This window comes from Paramormyrops kingsleyae, chromosome 6 (genome assembly GCF_048594095.1).
Source record: "Paramormyrops kingsleyae isolate MSU_618 chromosome 6, PKINGS_0.4, whole genome shotgun sequence".
Classification (NCBI taxonomy): Eukaryota; Metazoa; Chordata; class Actinopteri; order Osteoglossiformes; family Mormyridae; genus Paramormyrops; species Paramormyrops kingsleyae.
This window is the reverse complement of record NC_132802.1, coordinates 2,293,593-2,311,951: the sequence shown is the minus strand read 5'-3', so window position 1 is coordinate 2,311,951 and position 18,359 is coordinate 2,293,593. Positions and strand designations below refer to the sequence as shown.

The 18,359-nt window shown below is 51.3% G+C and overlaps 1 protein-coding gene across 4 annotated transcripts in view; it reads left to right on the top strand.

Annotated features, from left to right (window-relative positions):
• The window catches only part of mib2 (MIB E3 ubiquitin protein ligase 2), a 58,968-nt gene that overhangs the window by 27,210 nt on the left and 13,399 nt on the right, over window positions 1-18,359 (top strand). For 2 of the 4 annotated variants that reach the window (XM_072713370.1, XM_072713368.1), the window contains exons 4-13: window positions 2,686-2,792; window positions 4,845-5,039; window positions 5,213-5,355; window positions 6,860-6,967; window positions 7,826-7,930; window positions 9,304-9,538; window positions 10,405-10,538; window positions 11,906-12,054; window positions 12,406-12,562; window positions 15,998-16,152. In XM_072713370.1, the coding sequence (XP_072569471.1) occupies window positions 2,686-2,792; window positions 4,845-5,039; window positions 5,213-5,355; window positions 6,860-6,967; window positions 7,826-7,930; window positions 9,304-9,538; window positions 10,405-10,538; window positions 11,906-12,054; window positions 12,406-12,562; window positions 15,998-16,152 (1,488 nt within the window). Of the gene's footprint in view, window positions 1-425; window positions 1,734-2,685; window positions 2,793-4,844; window positions 5,040-5,212; window positions 5,356-6,859; window positions 6,968-7,825; window positions 7,931-9,303; window positions 9,539-10,404; window positions 10,539-11,905; window positions 12,055-12,405; window positions 12,563-15,997; window positions 16,153-18,359 lie in introns of those variants that run through there. The other 2 variants (XM_072713371.1, XM_072713369.1) reach the window with 2 other exon arrangements.

The window sequence follows — 18,359 nt, the reverse complement described above, 5'->3', positions numbered from 1 at the left end:
GTCACATCCGGTTGCTCGTGGAAGCCAAAAGTCAGCTGCATTTATGAGTGAAGGGGAAAAAATGTGTCTGTTTCCATATGCAGGCATTAAAATAACCTGTGTCTGCATTCTGACAACCCCTGCCCCCCCTCCCCCCCCCCACGCGCTCTGCGTTATATTGTGACACCTGCCCTACAAAAATCAAATGGCATAACTGAAATGTGTAAGTGGGCCTTGGGTAACGAGTGGCACCTGCATTCAGAGACGTCATCCAGCCTGCGTACGCATGAAGAAAAATAACCCTAGTTAAGCTTATTTTTGTGCTAACCCCACCTCTGCTTGGAGGGTGGAAGGGGAATTTCACTAGGGCCTCGGCTGTCATGCCCCCCCCGTTTAGCTTGTCATGGAAAAAGCAGAGTGGGCGGAGATCACATGTCAGCATTTGTGTGTCCTGGACCTGCCTGCCATGCACTGAACCATGCTGCTGTGCTCTTTTCTTTTTTTGCAAGTGGAACCTCAGTTAATTCGTAAAGAAATTGTGTGGTGCAAATTAGCATCTGAAAATCGCAGCGATTCTGGCAGAAGCACGTGGGACTGGCGTGAGTGTGCCCGGGATGTGCCCGGGATGTGCCCGGGATGTGCTGGCTTGTTAGCGTTCGGTGTTCCCATCAGGCTGCGGGAGGCCCTGGCATCTGCCAGTTTTTGGCGCTTTTCTCAGCCTGTCTTTCACACATTCAGTTCTTAAGAAGTCCCCTCCATAACCGGAACCTTTTTAAGGTTCACTGTCTTGTGTACTCAACACTTGGGGCCCGGGGCCCCTTAGGGCCTCGTTTGCTGCCTTCCAGCATGTTGGTAGCTGCGGTCTCTGCTCTTTGGTCAGTAGTAAACACTCTATTTCAAAGGCAAGTATCATCCTCTGTTAGCTCCCTAAAGTTTGGCGAATCAAACACTGACGAGAATATTCACAGCTCTGTCGTGTTTTCGGTTCCTGCCGGGATGAGCCATCAGAATGTTCTCGTTCTTTCTCAGCATTCCTGATTTATGATTTTTAATCGTTGTCTTGATTGCATCATTGCCTCCCCCCCCCCCACATTACAGAGGGCACTTGTCACCCTGTTTATGGCACCGTCTGTCCCGACACTCACTAGTGCTCCGACTCCGCAGTGGTATTTTGAACACCCAGTACACGCGTCGATATCCCCAAATCTGAAGGACCAGTGCCAAGGTGGAAGCTTGGAAGGAATTAGTTGATGACAAGCTCCTGGGGACATCTGTTGCGTCTGGGTTTATGCAGGCATCCAGCGTGCGGGGGGGGGCTCTACCTGTCTTACATGCCCCCGGTGCACTAACGACGCTCGGGCAGCCAAGGATTTCGGTAACTGGGTCTATTTAGACGAGCGCCAGCCTGTCGTCTGGATCCTGGGTGAAGTGTCTCGCTGGCGTCAGGATTTAAAGTCCTTTGACCGTAAGCCACTAACGAATTGAGTTCTTGAAGAATCTGTGGCCTGGATTCCCAGAAGTCACTCTGTCAACTTAATGTTTCCTGGAGCTTGAAGCGCCTCATATCCTCAGAAGCCGAGGCCGAGCCAAATGCAGCAGAAGCTCCTTTTAGTCCTGGGGAGGGATCATGGTGAGGGGGCCTGGGGGCCTGTGCTTTGTGGCTTGAGGTTTGGATGGATCCCGGCACGGAAATGACCAAGCATGGGAATCGGCGGCTCCTTTGCTCAGCAATCAGATCAAATCTTTATCATAAGGTAGGTTTGCTTGTGTGAGCGGCTGCAGCTTTTATTCTTTGGCATTTAGCTTTTTCTGTCAGTCGCTCAGTCGCCTCTGTGTCCAAAATCACAATATTTTAATTCAAGAAATTGAGGAATCAGTTTGCATCTTATCGTGTCCAGTTTTATTATAGCAAGAAAATGGTTTTGTATCAGTTATCAGTCTTGGTTAATCTGTTAAGACCAGGTTTCCCTAACACCCGAATCAAATGACTAGGAGACTGTTTCATACTAACAAGTAAGCAGAAATCAGGTCTTCTTTAAGGATAATGCCCCCCCCCCCCACCTGTACTCGCGTTTATCTGTCTGTATTGATTTGTCTGCGTAGTTTTCTTGTCCGTTTCATCATGTCAGGTGTCGACAGTGTTTGAACACCAGCGTACTTTGCTCAGTCTGTGAGAGAGGCTATGTGTCAGAGTGATATCACGTAAAAGCATGTAATCTGAGCCAGGGGCAGCGAACCGGAGCAAACGGCCCCTGACAGTCGGAGGCGCAGAGCCGCGCCTGTCAGTGTGGTCCGTTGGCCTTGCGTGTTCCTGTGATGGTGCAGTACCTAGATGAACATTTTTGTGAGGAATGCACAGTATACTGGTTTTGAATGCATGCATGTCGACCAAGCTGCACTGGAAACAGTGAGATGGGTGATGAAGGGGGAAAAAAAAAGCTGTACAATTTGGTGAAAACGTTGAGCAGTCAAGAGGTATGTGGAGTGGGGGAGGGAAGATCAGCTGAAAGGTAGCTGTACAAATGAGACAGAAACTGCTTGTGTTCAGGGTGGAAGATTGCAGCTGGTGATTGTCAGTGAAGGGGGAAAAAAGTGAAATTCCAGCCGTGGTAATGGAAGGAAGCTCTTGGTTCATCATTCATGCCGTATCTGCTCTATATCTGACCCATCTTCTAGCTGAGGACCAGAACTTTTTTGTTTCCGCAGTGTGAGCCTACCACCCCGACAGAACCTCTCCAGAATCATCCTGAAGGGAATATTCCAGGGAGTGAAGGTGGTGCGAGGACCGGACTGGGACTGGGGCAACCAAGATGGTGAGCGGAGGGCCGGCCGGAAGCACAGCAGCGATGATAATAATGATGATTAATAAGTGATTTCAGGTCCAGAAAGTAAAAATCCAGACAGCGATTTTGTTTCAACCAACTAGCTGAGCATAAAGAGTCAGAGTCGCAAACTGCTCAGCTGGTTGGTTGAAACTAAGTCACGGTCTGGATTTTTACCTTCTGGACCTGAAATTTCCACTTCTGATAATACTAACCACAGTGTTCTAACTGCTATAGAGGTGTTGTGTGGAAGCGTTTGGTGAATGTTTCTCTGGCTTCGTCTGCACTGTAGCAGTATTTATCTAATGACAATTTAATGTGTTTATACACCGTCCGCCCCCCCGCCCCACATCTGTGTTCACTTCGCATTCCACTCCTGCAACACTGACTCGCACCATTAAGTGTCATCTCTGTGAAGTGTTGTTGAGATGCAACAATTTGAGTTCCCAGGGCAAAAAGAAAAATCTCAGGAACCAGCAGCCGCTTGCCATTGTCCATCATATCCTCATCATATGTCCAGCGTATTATCCTCGGATTTCTTGGGGGAGAACTTGTGTGTGTTTTTATTTTTATTGAGATTATGCTGCTAAGCTCATCTTGTGAACTCCAGTGTCATTCCGCTTGCGTTCCCGGTGATGTGTGTCCCGGTGATGTGTGTCCCGGTGATGTGTGTCCCGGTGATGTGTGTCCCGGTGATATGTGTCACGGTGCTCTGTCCCTATTTTCATGCTGTCCTTGCTGAATGAGTCAAAATGTCCATGCTTTGCACATTGGGTCAATTGGTCATAGTCACAGCCCTCTTTGTTTTCTGCTGCGTGCGTCGGTATGGACCTTCCTCCTGCCCTTTACCAGGGAAACCCCGTTCATGGTTTATTGTCATTACAGGAAATAGTTTAGCTGCCACTCATCATTGTGGGTAAGAGGAATGGCACCTGAAGCAGGTGATAGGTGTGTCCGTGCTGTGTGCAGTAGGGCAGACCTGTGTGTGTTGTTAGATGTTCATAGTTTTCACATCCTCACTGTGTGCGTTTTTTTTTTTTTTTTATTTATTTTTTTAAACTGACCTCATTCAGCTTGGCTGCGTTTCAGCCCCTGGCAGCTCTGCAGTAACAGACCCTCTTGCGGTGGGGGGGGGGGGGGCAGCTTCTCCAGAAGGGATCTGGAGGGCTTGTTTTTCCCCTTTCCCTTATGTAAGAGGTTAAATATTTAGGAGAAGCCCAAGTCCTGCTTTACGTCAGGCTGCTCGGTGTCAGAGGCTGAGCTAAGAGCTGCACCATCTGTACGGTACTTTTGATTTGGGCAGAAGCAGCCGAAGTCCTGCTCGTGCAGCTTTTGAGGCTCTTAGCCTGAACCCCTCCAGCTGTGTCAGTGAGGTGGGCATCCCTGCGTAAAGGTCACCGGAGGACTGATGTGCTGTCCAGACCTGCCAGCGTCTGCAAAACGGACACTGTCGTGTTTCGGTGCAAATGAACAGGGCTGTGGGCACTGATGCTGTTCTGGGTGTTTAGGGTGCTGCACTAGATCTTCGCTTCCCAGTGTCCTAATTTTCAGGCTTTGTTTAGACATTTATTTTTTAATTAAATCCACCTCAGCTTCCGTCCCTCCCTAAGCCACCAAATGCAGTAACACGTTTAAGCATTTTTCTTTCAGAATGGTTTATATTAAGTGCGCTTTGACTCCTGGGTTATATATAAGACGGCCACCGCTGTTTGCAGGGTCAGCGAGCCCCGAGTACGTGACAGTGTGGATCATTAACACACTCGATTGCCGTCAGCGTGACGCCAGCCTTCCGCACCCTGGCCACGCCTCCCCCAGGACGGGGAGGATGTGGGGGGAGCCAGCTGGTTGCGTGGGGGCACACAAGGGCCACCCTTCCTTTTACTCCCAAACTATCTGTGTTTTTTTCCCCTACTGGTGCTGGTACCTCTATCCTGTATTAATTATCATTCTTTATTTCGGTATTTTAGCGTCACTTTAAGCACGTCTGTGTCCTGCTGTTTTTCTTGCTGATCTTCCATAAGCCTTCTTCTTCTCCATACCCAGGAGGGGAGGGCAAGCTCGGCAAGGTAATCGACATCCGCGGCTGGGACACAGAGTCCGGTCGGAGTGTGGCTAGCGTCACTTGGTCCAACGGCACCACCAACGTCTACAGGATGGGCCACAAGGGGAAAGTGGACCTCAAGTACGTGTCGGACATAGCAGGCGGTTATTACTACAGAGATCATCTCCCAAAGCTGGGTACGCATGGTTTGATTTGATGGTTGGTGGTGTGTTTTTAACATTTTTTTTTTGCATTGCTCCGGCCTGATTACAAAGTTGATTCAACTGTGTGTGCGTGTTTGCATGTGTGTGTGTGGCCGTGTGCGTTTGCCTGTGCGTGCGTGTGCGCATGCGTGGGTGTGTGTGCGCAGGGGAGCACGCAGAGCTGCAGAGGCAGGACAGTGCAGATGGACATACATTCCAGCAGGGAGACAAAGTCAAGTGTCTTCTGGAGGTGGACATCCTCAGGCAGATGCAGGAGGGGCATGGAGGCTGGAACCCCAAGATGGCCGAGGTACCGGCGATGCCCCTTTATCTCTCTGCCCTCCGCATGTCCCCCTCCTCCATCGCACAGCACATCCAAGAGCAGCTTTTTAAAGGCACACCAAATGGTATTTATCGCTTATTCCTCCAAAAGGGACAGCGAGTAAACAAATATGCAAGGAACAGGGGGGTTGGGGACATTTCGGAGCAAATTTCCTGAGATGAAAGGCCCAGGAAAAGCTCTAGTGAATTCCGCGCAGCGTGCCGTCCACTTCCTGCCAGAGAGCTGCCGAGCCTGTGCCAGGATCAGAGCGACCCAGCCCGTGTGCCGTGCTGTAAAACCCGCTGCACAACTCGTAAAACTCTGCTGATAGGTTCAAAGATGGCGACATGGCGCCTGACGTTTTTCAGCAACGCCTTGTGCGGGTCCCATCTGGCGTATACCAGGGTGGGGCCAGGTGGACGCCAAGTGTCGGGGCCTGAGTAGCGTCGGTGTAGAGATCATTAGTGTCGGGGCCTGAGTAGCGTCGGTGTAGAGATCATTAGTGTCGGGGCCTGAGTAGCGTCGGTGTAGAGATCATTAGTGTCGGGGCCTGAGTAGCGTCGGTGTAGAGATCATTAGTGTCGGGGCCTGAGTAGCGTCGGTGTAGAGATCATTAGTGTCGGGGCCTGAGTAGCGTCGGTGTAGAGATCATTAGTGTCGGGGCCTGAGTAGCGTCGGTGTAGAGATCATTAGTTAGATTATAAACCGAGAAATATAACACAGCAAAGTACAAACAGAAACAGATGTAACACAACATTATGCAAACAAACAAGTGTAACACAATGTAGTGCCAGCAGAAACAAATATAATGCAGCGAACTGCAACAAAAACATACCCCAACCCCCGGAACCCAAACAACAAAGTATAACACAACATATTGCTAACAAAAACAAAGTAACACAATGCAGTGCATACCAAAGCAACTGTAACAGGACATCATGCAAACAAAAACAAAGTAACACAATGCAGTGCATACCAAAGCAACTGTAACAAGACATCATGCAAACAAAAACAAAGTGACACAATGCAGTGCATACCAAAGCAACTGTAACAGGGACATCATGCAAACATAAACAAAGTAACACAATGCAGTGCATACCAAAGCAACTGTAACGGGACATCATGCAAACAAAAACAAAGTAACACAAAGTGCAAACAGAAAGTAGTAAAAAAGAGCCAGATGCTCTGTGAAAAGAGAATTTATTTAACATTGGATAGACCTGGACTCATTTCTTGTTAGTGGAAGGAAGTTTGTAAATGGCAGAGAAGGACTACATGTCTAGTAAGTTGGTGGAGGAGCTGGACCACTTCAGGAGGGAAGCAGTGGACATGCCGGGGGGTCTTGTGACGCCTCTCTAACAGTAACCTGGCATTGAGGCGTCTCCTAGGCCGAGTGGGATCTGCTGCAGTCTTGCACGCTCCCGTCCCCAGGCAGTGAAGCTGACTGCCAAGCGGGACTCCACTGAAACATGTCCCCCATTCTCTCTCCCAGTATATCTGCAGAATAGGGATGGTGCACAGGATCACAGACCGAGGGGACGTCAGAGTGCAGTACAGCAATAATATCCGCTGGACTTTCCACCCAGGAGCCTTAACCAAGGTAAGCAGCTGTTAAACTTTCCACCAGGGGGCGCTGTGGCGGCAGCATAGCATTTTCAAGCGCAGCTTTCCTGAGAAATTTTTTTCCCCATTTGCTGCATCAGAAAAAATGTTTGATTGTCCAGCAGTTGATGCTTTGGTGATGAATATGGACTTGTACATATTCCTGTAGGAATCGGACACAGAGAAAGGTGCACTCAAGATTGGTTGCATATGTAAATGAGTTAGTGGGGCTTTATCCATTTTTGGAGAATTTTTTAACGATATTGGAAACAAGGATGTCCAGGGAGTCAATCTGTAAAATTGTAGATATTTAAATGAGCCATTTTCAAATCATGTGCATGTGTACATCTCCTTACCTTTGCCTGATATTTCCAAGCACTTAAATGCTGAAGGTAGGTGAAATATCCCTGCTCCTGCAATAAGTCTACAGGATCTCTGACCATTGCCCCCCCCCTGCTGTTCATTTCCTCATTTTAGGCAGATTCCCCTTCACAGTTGTGGTTCTATAACAGCACATGGAAGAACATGGAGCGTGTCTGACAGTTCCTGATGCGAACTGTGTTTGCAGGGCTGTCATTCTGTGAGAGCTTCCTGGACTGTCGATGCGTATTTGTACTTGTTCATCTGTTCGCGGGTCGCTCTAGCTGAGCACAGATTGTATCCGTGTCATTTCCTCTGGGGGGGGCCGGGGGCGGGGCATGCCTGAGACTGGAACGCCGGTTATTAGCATGACTCTGCATATTGCTGATGTCATGTGTGCGTTGCCGTTCCCCCCCCCACCAGTTTGTGGGCTTTTTTTTCTCTCTCTCCACCCCACTGCTCAGCATAATGCTGCCCTTCTTTTAAAACCTGGCAGGTAAACACGTTTGGGATCGGCGACCTGGTGCGAGTCCTGGACGACATCGACACAGTGAAGCGACTCCAGTCAGGCCACGGCGAGTGGACAGACAGCATGGCGCCTGTGAGTGACCCCCCCCCCCTCCCTCCCCAGACCCGCCCGAGATCGCTTGGGACGGCTTATTCCGGCCCCCCTTGCCTTTGCCCATGGAACGGGAAGCCCCCTCCCCAAACCCGCCCGAGATCGCTTGGGACGGCTTATTCCGGCCCCCCCTGCCTTTGCCCATGGAACGGGAAGCCCCCTCCCCAAACCCGCCCGAGATCGCTTGGGACGGCTTATTCCGGCCCCCCCTGCCTTTGCCCATGGAACGGGAAGCCCCCTCCCCAAACCCGCCCGAGATCGCTTGGGACGGCTTATTCCGGCCCCCCCTGCCTTTGCCCATGGAACGGGAAGCCCCCTCCCCAAACCCGCCCGAGATCGCTTGGGACGGCTTATTCCGGCCCCCCTTGCCTTTGCCCATGGAACGGGAAGCCCCCTCCCCAAACCCGCCCGAGATCGCTTGGGACGGCTTATTCCGGCCCCCCCTGCCTTTGCCCATGGAACGGGAAGCCCCCTCCCCAAACCCGCCCGAGATCGCTTGGGACGGCTTATTCCGGCCCCCCCTGCCTTTGCCCATGGAACGGGAAGCCCCCATTGTCTCCAAGGAACAGACAGGCTTGGTGATTCTGTGGAAGATGCAGCAGAGACTCTGAGTAACAGCCTCGAACCGCAGTCTGCCGGGTTAGATGACCTCACCTAGAATACTGTGTGCAGGTTTGGTCACCATATCTTAAAAAGGACATAGCGGCCTTAGAAAAGGTGCAGCGTAGGGCCACAAGAATGTTTCCTGGTCTTAGAGGAATGTCATACGAGGAAAGGTTATTTGAGCTAAATCTGTTCAGCCTCAAGCAAAGGAGACTGAGGGGGGACATGATCCAGGTCTATAAGATCTTAACAGGTTTGGATGCTGTTCAACCGAATAGTTACTTCAGCATTAGTTCAAATACAAGAACTCGTGGCCATAGGTGGAAATTAGCGGGAGAACATTTCAAACTGGATTTAAGGAAGCACTTCTTTACACAGCGTGTAGTCAGAGTATGGAATAGTCTTCCTGATAACGTAGTGCAAGCTGAATCCTTGGGTTCCTTTAAATCAGAGCTAGATAAGATTTTAACAACTCTGAGCTATTAGTTAAGTTCTCCCCAAGCGAGCTCGATGGGCCAAATGGCCTCCTCTCGTTTGTATAGTTCTTATGTTCTTATGTTATTCTTATAACCCCGTCTGGGTCCCTTGCATTACATCACGGCTTAACGTGTACTTACTGCTTCATGGGTGGGACGGCTGGCTGTTCGGGCTCTCAGCGCCGAAATGCAACACGCGGCTCGGTTTGGGCCTGTGACTAACTGATACGCCACCCCCATCGCCCCTCTTTCCCCACTGAACCCCCCCCCCCGCAGGCTCTGGGGCAGGTGGGCAAGGTGCTGAAGGTGTACGCCGACGGCGACCTCCGTGTGGCTTTCGGTGGCCAGACTTGGACCTTCAACCCAGCGTGCCTGTCGGCCCAGCCGGTGGAGGTGGACGCCAACCTGATGACGGCCGAGAATCCCAGCGAATCAGGAAGTAAGAAGCCGGGGGCGGGCCCAGGGGGCGGCGCCTGCCACCGTAGCTCTCCCTCCTCATCCAGTGAGCTTTGTATGTCCCTCTCGTCCTATTCTGCAGTGCTCCCTGTACCGCCATGTGGCCTGTCAGATGCTGATGCTAATGCTAACGTTTCTCCTTTGTTTTTCGTGTTTTTTGTTTTTCTCTTGCATGTGCTTGCCGGACCTCATCCTCCACTTTACACGCATGCTTCCGACCTGCTTGTTTGCTCTCTGGTACTCGGTGGGGGGGGTTGCATGGCCTCCTTGGTCACCTGACCTCGGCCCTGCATCGGGATTCGCCCTGTGGTGGGGTGGGTGGGCTCTCTGCGGTGGCAAAGGCGTGGCATTTTGACTCATTCTCCTGGTACCTCGCTGTTCTGCTCTGACCCGTGGCTTTGAACGACCACAGAACAATGTCAATGACAGGGTTCCATTTCTGAGCCCGTGAGCGGTTCTGTAAACACAGGCGGATGTTGTTTAAAAAATTCCCTCTCTCAACCTGATCTGTCTCTCTCCCCCCCTGCATCTCTCCTTTGCCCCGGTCTCTCTCCCCCCCTGCATCTCTCCTTTGCCCCGGTCTCTCTCCCCCCCTGCATCTCTCCTTTGCCCCGGTCTCTCTCCCCCCCTGCATCTCTCCTTTGCCCCGGTCTCTCTCCCCCCCTGCATCTCTCCTTTGCCCCGGTCTCTCTCCCCCCCTGCATCTCTCCTTTGCCCCGGTCTCTCTCCCCCCCTGCATCTCTCCTTTGCCCCGGTCTCTCTCCCCCCCTGCATCTCTCCTTTGCCCCGGTCTCTCTCTCCCCCTGCATCTCTCCTTTGCCCCGGTCTCTCTCCCCCCCTGCATCTCTCCTTTGCCCCGGTCTCTCTCCCCCCCTGCATCTCTCCTTTGCCCCGGTCTCTCTCCCCCTTCCCGCCACTCAGGCACAGTGATCTCGGTGCTGGAGAAGCTGCTTTCCCAGTCCACGGAGCAGGACCACCCCGGCAGGCTGGTGATCGAAGCCGCTCACGGCAACTCTGCCAAGGTCCGGGAGCTGGTCCAGAGACACGCTGACAAGGTGGGCCTGCTGAGGTCACCACGGTCTGGGGTGTGGGGGGGCATTTTGTACATCACATTCCCTGCAGAGAAAGAGCAAGGAATATTTCCTCTGAATGGCATTAAAAGGTTGTCAGAAATCAAACGATCAGCTCAGTAGGGAAGCAGGGCTGGTATACAGGACTGCTGTGAAATGTGTGGTGGATGGAGCTGCTCGCATTCCAGTAAGGGGCCTTCACACTGAGGGGCTCTTGTTTGAATGCCGTGGCAGTAAACGGCGCTCAGCCCCAGAGCCGGGCGGCCCAGCAGCTTGCCGGTGTGGAAGTGCAGCCGGACAGAGCTGCGCACTGAGCAGATGTGCAGTGTGACGCTGGGGGAGCTGCCAGGGAATAGGGCGTCTGGGTGGTGCAGCCGGACAGAGCCGCGCACTGAGCAGATGTGCAGTGTGACGCTGGGAGAGCTGCCAGGGAATAGGGCGTCTGGGTGGTGCAGCCGGACAGAGCCGCGCACTGAGCAGATGTGCAGTGTGACGCTGGGAGAGCTGCCAGGGAATAGGGCGTCTGGGTGGTGCAGCCGGCTGCGGCCCCACTGGCCATCTGCTCTTGGAGGAGCAGGCTGCTCGGTGCCAGACATCTCACTCTGCTTTGGTTTGTGGTCCGATTCCCGCGTGATTTCTGCTGGAATGGAGTTAGAGATTGTTAATCAGGTTAAAATAAGAGGCAGTGGGACGGTGTGTGTGTGTGTGTGTGTGTGTGTGGTTATGTGTGTGTGTGTCTGTATGTATGCTTGTGTGTGAGAGTGTGTGTGGTTATGTGTGTGTGTGAATGGTTATGTGTGTGTGTGAATGGTTATGTGTGTGTGTGTGTGTGTGTCAACCAGGGTTTAAAAATGCTTTGTTTAAATATAGAGTGGTCTCTTAATTTTTCCCATAGCTGTATATGTTTGCTTCACACTATTTTAACTGTTATTCATCTTATAGTAAAAGGCTTTGAGGCAACAAAGTAATACATGTGAAATATAGCCAAGAGAAATGTTCACCATGAAATTTTCCAGATTTCAGACTCTTCAGAATAGCCCCCTTTTGCTGTGATGACAGCATTGCAGACTCCTGACATTCTTCCAGCCAGCTTCCAGATGTAGCCACCTGGAATGCTTCTCCAACAGTCCTGAAGGAGTTTCCACAAGTTCTGGGCACAAGTTGGCTTCCTTGCTATTACTTTTTGATCCAACTCATGCCAAACCACTTCTGCATGGTTCAGGTCGGGGGGTTGTGGGGCGCCGGGTCATCTGTCACAATCACGTGACCTTGAGCTGTGCTTGGGGCCACTGTAATTTCCAATAGGTGTGGCCAGACCTTTGACAGCTGCTGTGTTTCCCTGTGCGCTGCAGGTGGACATTAAGAACCAGGGTAAGACGGCGCTGCAGGTGGCTGCGCACCAAGGCCACATGGAGGTGGTGAAGGTCCTGCTCCAGGCCACCAGCAACATCGAGGTGAAGGACGAGGATGGCGACACCGCACTGCACTACACAGCCTTCGGGTGAGGGCCTGTCACGCGGCCCCGGGGCCATCGGTGGCTTAAATGAGGAGGGGGGGGTCACCAAAATGACCTTAGATAGCGGAGGAGCAGTAAATAAACACCACCGCTTCCTGTCAGACGAGACAGGAGGCTGCTGTCCCCTGGGTGGGTGGGTGGATGTTTTGTTTACATCCCCTCACTTTTAGAGATCCCATAATTCCACTCTCTCTAACATTGACATCCTCCTCCATCTGCTGGTTTAGCATGTGCTTCTCCACCAATAGGTGGCGTGAGCAGTTGTTGGTGTTCAGTGTAGTCGCCTCTGCTTACCTCCCCGCTACCCCTCCTCCCCCCCCCCCCGGTGTTGTGCAGGAACCAGGCGGAGATTGCGAGGCTGCTGCTTAGCAAGGGAGCTAAGGTGAATCTCCTGAACAACTCTATGTGCACCGCCCTGCACATTGCCGTCAACAAGGGCTTCACCGACGTGGTGCGGGTGCTCCTGGAGCATGCAGCCGACGTCAACCTGCAGGTGAGGCCATGTCACCAAGGGTTTGCTATGTCTGTGCCAGTCTACTGCGGCACTGAGGGTTTACCATGTCCGGGCTGCTATACTGTGGAGCCAAGGGGTTTGCTGTGTCCATGCTGGCCTACTGCATAGCCAAGGGTTTGCCGTGTCCGCGCAGGCCTACCACGGCACCAGTGGTTTACTCTGTCTCTGCTGGCCTACTGTGGAACTGAGGGTTTGCAGTGTCCATGCAAGCCTACTGTGGAGCCAAGGGTTTGCAGTGTCCATGCAGGGCTACTGCAGAACTGAGGGTTTGCAGTGTACGTGCAGGCCTACTGGGAAGTCGGGGCTTTGCTGTGTCTGTGCAGGCCTACTGCGAAGCTGAGGGTTTGCCGTGTCCGTGCAGACTTATCGTGGTACTGAGGGTTTACTGTGTCCATGTCAGCCAACTGTGGAGCTAAGGGTTTACTGTGTCTGTGCAAGCCTACGGCTGTACTGAGGGTTTACTGTATCCATGCCGGCATACCGTGGCGCTGAGGGTTTTACTGTGTCCGTGCCAGTCTACCGCAGCGCTGAGGTTTCGCTATGTTCATGCCTACTGTGGAGCCAAAGGTTTGCAGTGTCCATGCAGGCTTACTGCGCAGCCGAGGGTTTGCAGTGTCCATGCAGGCTTACTGCGCAGCCGAGGGTTTGCAGTGTCCATGCAGGCTTACTGCGCAGCCGAGGGTTTGCAGTGTCCATGCAGGCTTACTGTGGAGCCAAAGGTTTGCAGTGTCCATGCAGGTCTACCGTGGCACCAAGGGTTTGCAGTGTCCATGCAGGCCTACCGTGGCACCAAGGGTTTACAGTGTCCATGCAGGCCTACTGTGGCACCGAGGGTTTACTGTGTCCGTGCCGGCCTACTGCGGAGTCGAGGGTTTACTGTGTCCGTGCCGGCCTACTGCGGAGTCGAGGGTTTACTGTGTCCGTGCCGGCCTACTGCGGAGTCGAGGGTTTACTGTGTCCGTGCCGGCCTACTGCGGAGTCGAGGGTTTACTGTGTCCGTGCCGGCCTACTGCGGAGTCGAGGGTTTACTGTGTCTGTGCCGGCCTACTGCGGAGTCGAGGGTTTACTGTGTCCGTGCCGGCCTACTGCGGAGTCGAGGGTTTACTGTGTCTGTGCCGGCCTACGGCTGTACTGAGGGTTTACTGTATCCGTGCCGGCATACCGTGGTGCTGAGGGTTTTACTGTGTCCGTGCCAGGTGATCCAGAGGGGAACTACTCCAGTCTCATATCAGACTCTTCAGCTAGATGATACATTTATGTGCTTCTCTGGTTCTCTAAATCAGTGTTTCTCAAGCCGATCTTTTAGGACCGCAAAGAGTCCACATTTTTGCTCCTGTCAGATGCTGCCAGGGAGCTGGGAGGGAGCAAAAACGTGAACCGTCTGGGGATCCTCGAGGAGCGGGCTGTTAAACTCTGCTCTAAACCATAATGATAACAAATCTTTTCTTTTTCTCATTTGAATCAAAATAGGTGAATTTTGCAGCTTTTTTGTGCTGAATTTAAATATTTGATCTGAATTTCCCTATCATGAGTGACGCATTATTGAATTTTACACTATACATATACATACATTTGCAGTACATATATATGCACAGTGGAAATGACTCATCTAAAAATGATTTGTATTTGGCCTCAGGAACATCCCTCTTACGGGTCCAGCAGAAGTTAGTAAGCATACTGGGACTCCACTTGCCATGATATCGTTTTTCCATATTAGAGAGCCAGCAGCCTTCTCTCACATGTCCAAACAGTCTTACAGTACTTTGCGCAGTTTAGTAAACTCATACATTATTACCACGGAATTATATGTTATGAATTTAGCCTAAGAATGATGTCACTCAAAACCTATGGGTGATGTCTGAAATGAGCCTTCAAAAATACACACAAGACGAGGCTTAGTTATTCTGAGACAGAATCTTTATTGAACAGTGTAATCTGTCTGTTGTACTGACCAAGTGCTATGCAGATATTTTTTTGTGTTCTGTGTGGTGATACGCCGTGACGGTGCGTATAGTGAGGGTGTGAAGCATGCAGGACACCATAAGGGCGAGCCCAGGTCCTTCAGAGGGAGAAACGTGAGGTGGCACAACAGGGATATCAGAGCCCTCGGTGCCCTCCCATCCACCTCCTGCATGGCTGCCAGCCGCCACAGTCTCTCTTAGGGGGATTTATTTATTTTATTTATGATTATTTGTCATTGTTGACACACCACAGCACCCAGTGCACAACAACGAAATGTGTCCTCTGCATTTAACCCATATGTGACTTTCGTGACATAGCAGGGGGCAGCTAATTCAGCGCCCGGGGAGCAGTGCTTGGGGGCGGTACCTTGCTCAGGGTACCTCAGTGGTGTCTTGTTGGTCGGGGATTTGAACCTGCAATCTTCCGATTACAAGTGCGCTTCCCTAACCATTAAGCCACCACTGCCACTGTAACACGCCCAAGTTGGGAGAGGTTGGCTCCACTCGAGTGGCAAGAAGCTCTGCTCGGCCGTAAGCATGGTCTAGGGGTGGTGTCAGATTTTCGATCCCCCTTCTCCCCAAGTGGACTCATGCCCGCTCCCCGTCTCGCAGCGAGCTGGTGCCGGCCTGCACTGCTCTCCGGCACTGCCGGACACTGGAATGGCGCCAAGATGACTTACTTTGTGATCATGTTTAGCCTAAACGGCGAAGAATTCCCAGCTGAAACTGGATACTCCCAGCTCCATCTGTCATTTTATTTGACTAAATAAAATTTCAATGACTTTTTTCATTGAATTGTGAGGTTCTCGTGGGACCTTTAGGGCTGGACAGGATGATTGTTTTCTTAAGGCTCTGCACCTTCTATACTGGTTTAAAAACACTAAACATGCTGAACCCTACATGGGAAGAATGCCGATTTCTCTGCTGCTGGTGGGCGTCACTGTTATTCACCACGAAAAGAAAGCGCAGTGGGATTTAATTGAAAATATTTGCATCTGAGGAGCTTATCAACTCATTGTTTGTCTCTGTTCAAAAATAGGCTTGTTTGGTCTTGAGAATTTCTGCGTGGGAAGTAGAGATCTATCAGCAGAGATGACTTTGCTAATGTAGGGCTTCATTGTTTGAGATTTCTGGATGAACATTTAGTCCATTGGACACACACGAGTTAGCGGTGTCCAGCAGACGTGTGGTGTGGCGGGGCGGGGCGGGGGGGGGGGGGGCATCTATGGGAGTGGCTTCCTCTTTTGCCCGAACAATTGAAAGTGCCCCCCCTTTGAGGTCCTGAGTGGCCGTTTCAGTCATACAGATTTTCACTGAGAGGGAATCCCTCTCTGGTTGGCCAATTTTACCATGTGTGGTAGAGTAGTAGCTACACTGGGCTCAGCATTGTGGAAAAACAATAAAATGATTTAAAATGAGGCCAGAAGCATGATCCAAGCGCTCATCTCCCCAGGACTCCTACGGAGACACGCCACTGCATGACGCCATCGCCAAGGACTTCCGGAACATCATTGAAATCCTCACTGTCGTGCCCAACATCGACTTCACCCAGCAAAACAACCGAGGCTTCAACCTGCTGCACCATGCTTCACTGAAGGGCAACAAGCTGTGAGTACCCATAATGCCAGGCTGTAAGGCTGGCATACAGGTGGTTATCTAGCCGGTGGCGTGCAGCCAAGCTCTCTCCCACCAGTGAGCAGTGGTTCTTCTGGGAAGTCGCCCACATGTGGCCACAAACTCCAAATGATTGTTGACATTCTCATCTTCGGGAAATTGTAAAACTGAAAAGACGCCTGTGGCTAACAGATCTTGTTTGTAGAAATACTTTTTCAGATTAAGTTCGTTTACCAAAGAGAGAGATAGTAGTAATGATGATGAAGCAGGTCATGGTAAAATTAAAACTATATATACAATTAAATCAAGAAATGATAGTTCTTATCTCTGCAGACTGAATGTGGCACAAACCTGAATCTGATTCGATTGATGTAGCATGAGACAGAATGGCACAGTCGTTTTCCCCAACAGGATATTGTAATGTTTACTTTTTAATGGTGCTGCACATTATTATATAATCTGGCTTGACATGTGCACTGACTGACCGGGTTGCATTTTAATGAAAGTAAACGAGGACATGAGAAAATGGGAGCGAGCTTTCCCCCCCGCATGCGCTTTCCCCCCCGCACTGAGTTCAGCTCCACTCCTGTGCCGCTGATATATTTGTACCTGATCCCGGTTTAATCTGAAAGCCCAGACACTGTATCCGTCTCTCTGGCTGTGAATGCCAGCTTCGCGGGGGGCTTCGCGGGGGGCTTGTGAATCCTGTGTGCTGGAGCCAAACCGATAATTGAATGAGGAGCAGAATCCATTCATGTTGCCCCTGATCCGGCTGGCGGGGGCTCCGTAAATTCCGTTTTTGTTTGACGGTGGGAGATTTAATGTTATCTGGTTGCTGGGTTATTTTCCTTAAAGCTGAATGCTTTCCTGAAGCTGTATTTGAACCGCGGTGCTGGGGAAGCAGCCTGCTTTGGCCTTGGCTGGAGCAGGGAGTCTGACTGGGACTAAAATCGTCTTTGCGGATAGTAAGGACAGGTTGTCTCCATTTAGTGTCTCTATTATTACTGTTGTTGCTAACCAGATTGTTTAACTGGAAGAAAGTGAAGCACCTCTTAGGTCTGATACCTTCCTGGCATGATGATTCCTGGTAAGTCCCGCTCCCTCTGATCGGCCTTGCGGCGCAGACAGACGGGGTTTCTGAGCTGCCTGCTTGATTTGGTGTTGCGTTGACCTGCCTTAATGGTTACCTAGGTAACCAGCAGGGAAATCTGAAGATGTTGCTATAGAGGAATAATGTAATTATTTCTATTTGTAGACAAGAAAATGACAGAGCTTTCGGTGTGTTGGGCCGTAGGATACAGGGCCCTGTGTCTACTGGGGGGGGGGGGTGGACGCAGACACATCACTCTGCGCTTGTTTATAGAGCAACAGAGAGGGGCAATGCAGGGGAGAGCCGGCCAAGCAGCTTATCTGTGGGGGGAGACGTGGGCCGTGCAGCCCCCGCGTGCCCTCGCCCTCCCAGGTCCTGCTGGGGGGGGAGGACTGAGCAGTGACCTTGTGAACCACACCAGGTGTTATCTTTCACTGTTGTCTTAGCTCCCAGATCTTTATTTTCGTTTTCTTGGGTTTGTGTGTGTTTGCTTCTGTGGATCTTGTCGCCAGGAACCTTCACGTTTATTTCGGTTTACTTTCATGAAGAAATACTTGGTTTTTTTTTTGGGCCGCAATGTTATGTTTACGGAAAAAAATTGAGTATTATGGGTTCATCATACTGCTTGAGAAGTGGACAGGGGGGGGATTTTAGGGAAGGGCAGGAGCCTCTTTGTGACAGTGTGTCCCACAGCCATCGCCAAGCCCCACCCCCTCACGCCCACGGACCCCTCCCCCCCAACTAATCTGCCCTCCGCCTCAGCTAAGTAAACAACCTGCGGGGGGGCCAGCGCGTTGGGCACGCTCGGACTGTGTGTATAACAGAGACGACATACGCAGGAGCGCCACATGCTGGCAGATACAGGCACACTGCGGGCCACACACACGTTTAGGCCTTATTGTGTGCTATTCCGTCATCCTTCACAGTGCAAACAGCCTGAAATGGATGCTGCCTGTTCACTTCAGCTTTCTCAAGTAAAGCTTTAACCCCCCCTTAAGCAATGAATTAAACATTAACTAACTAATTAAAGCAAATTAAAAACAGCTAATCTGTATAATCACCGTGCTCTTCCCCCTATTGGGCTCTTCCCCCCCTCAGCCGCAGTGCGGGT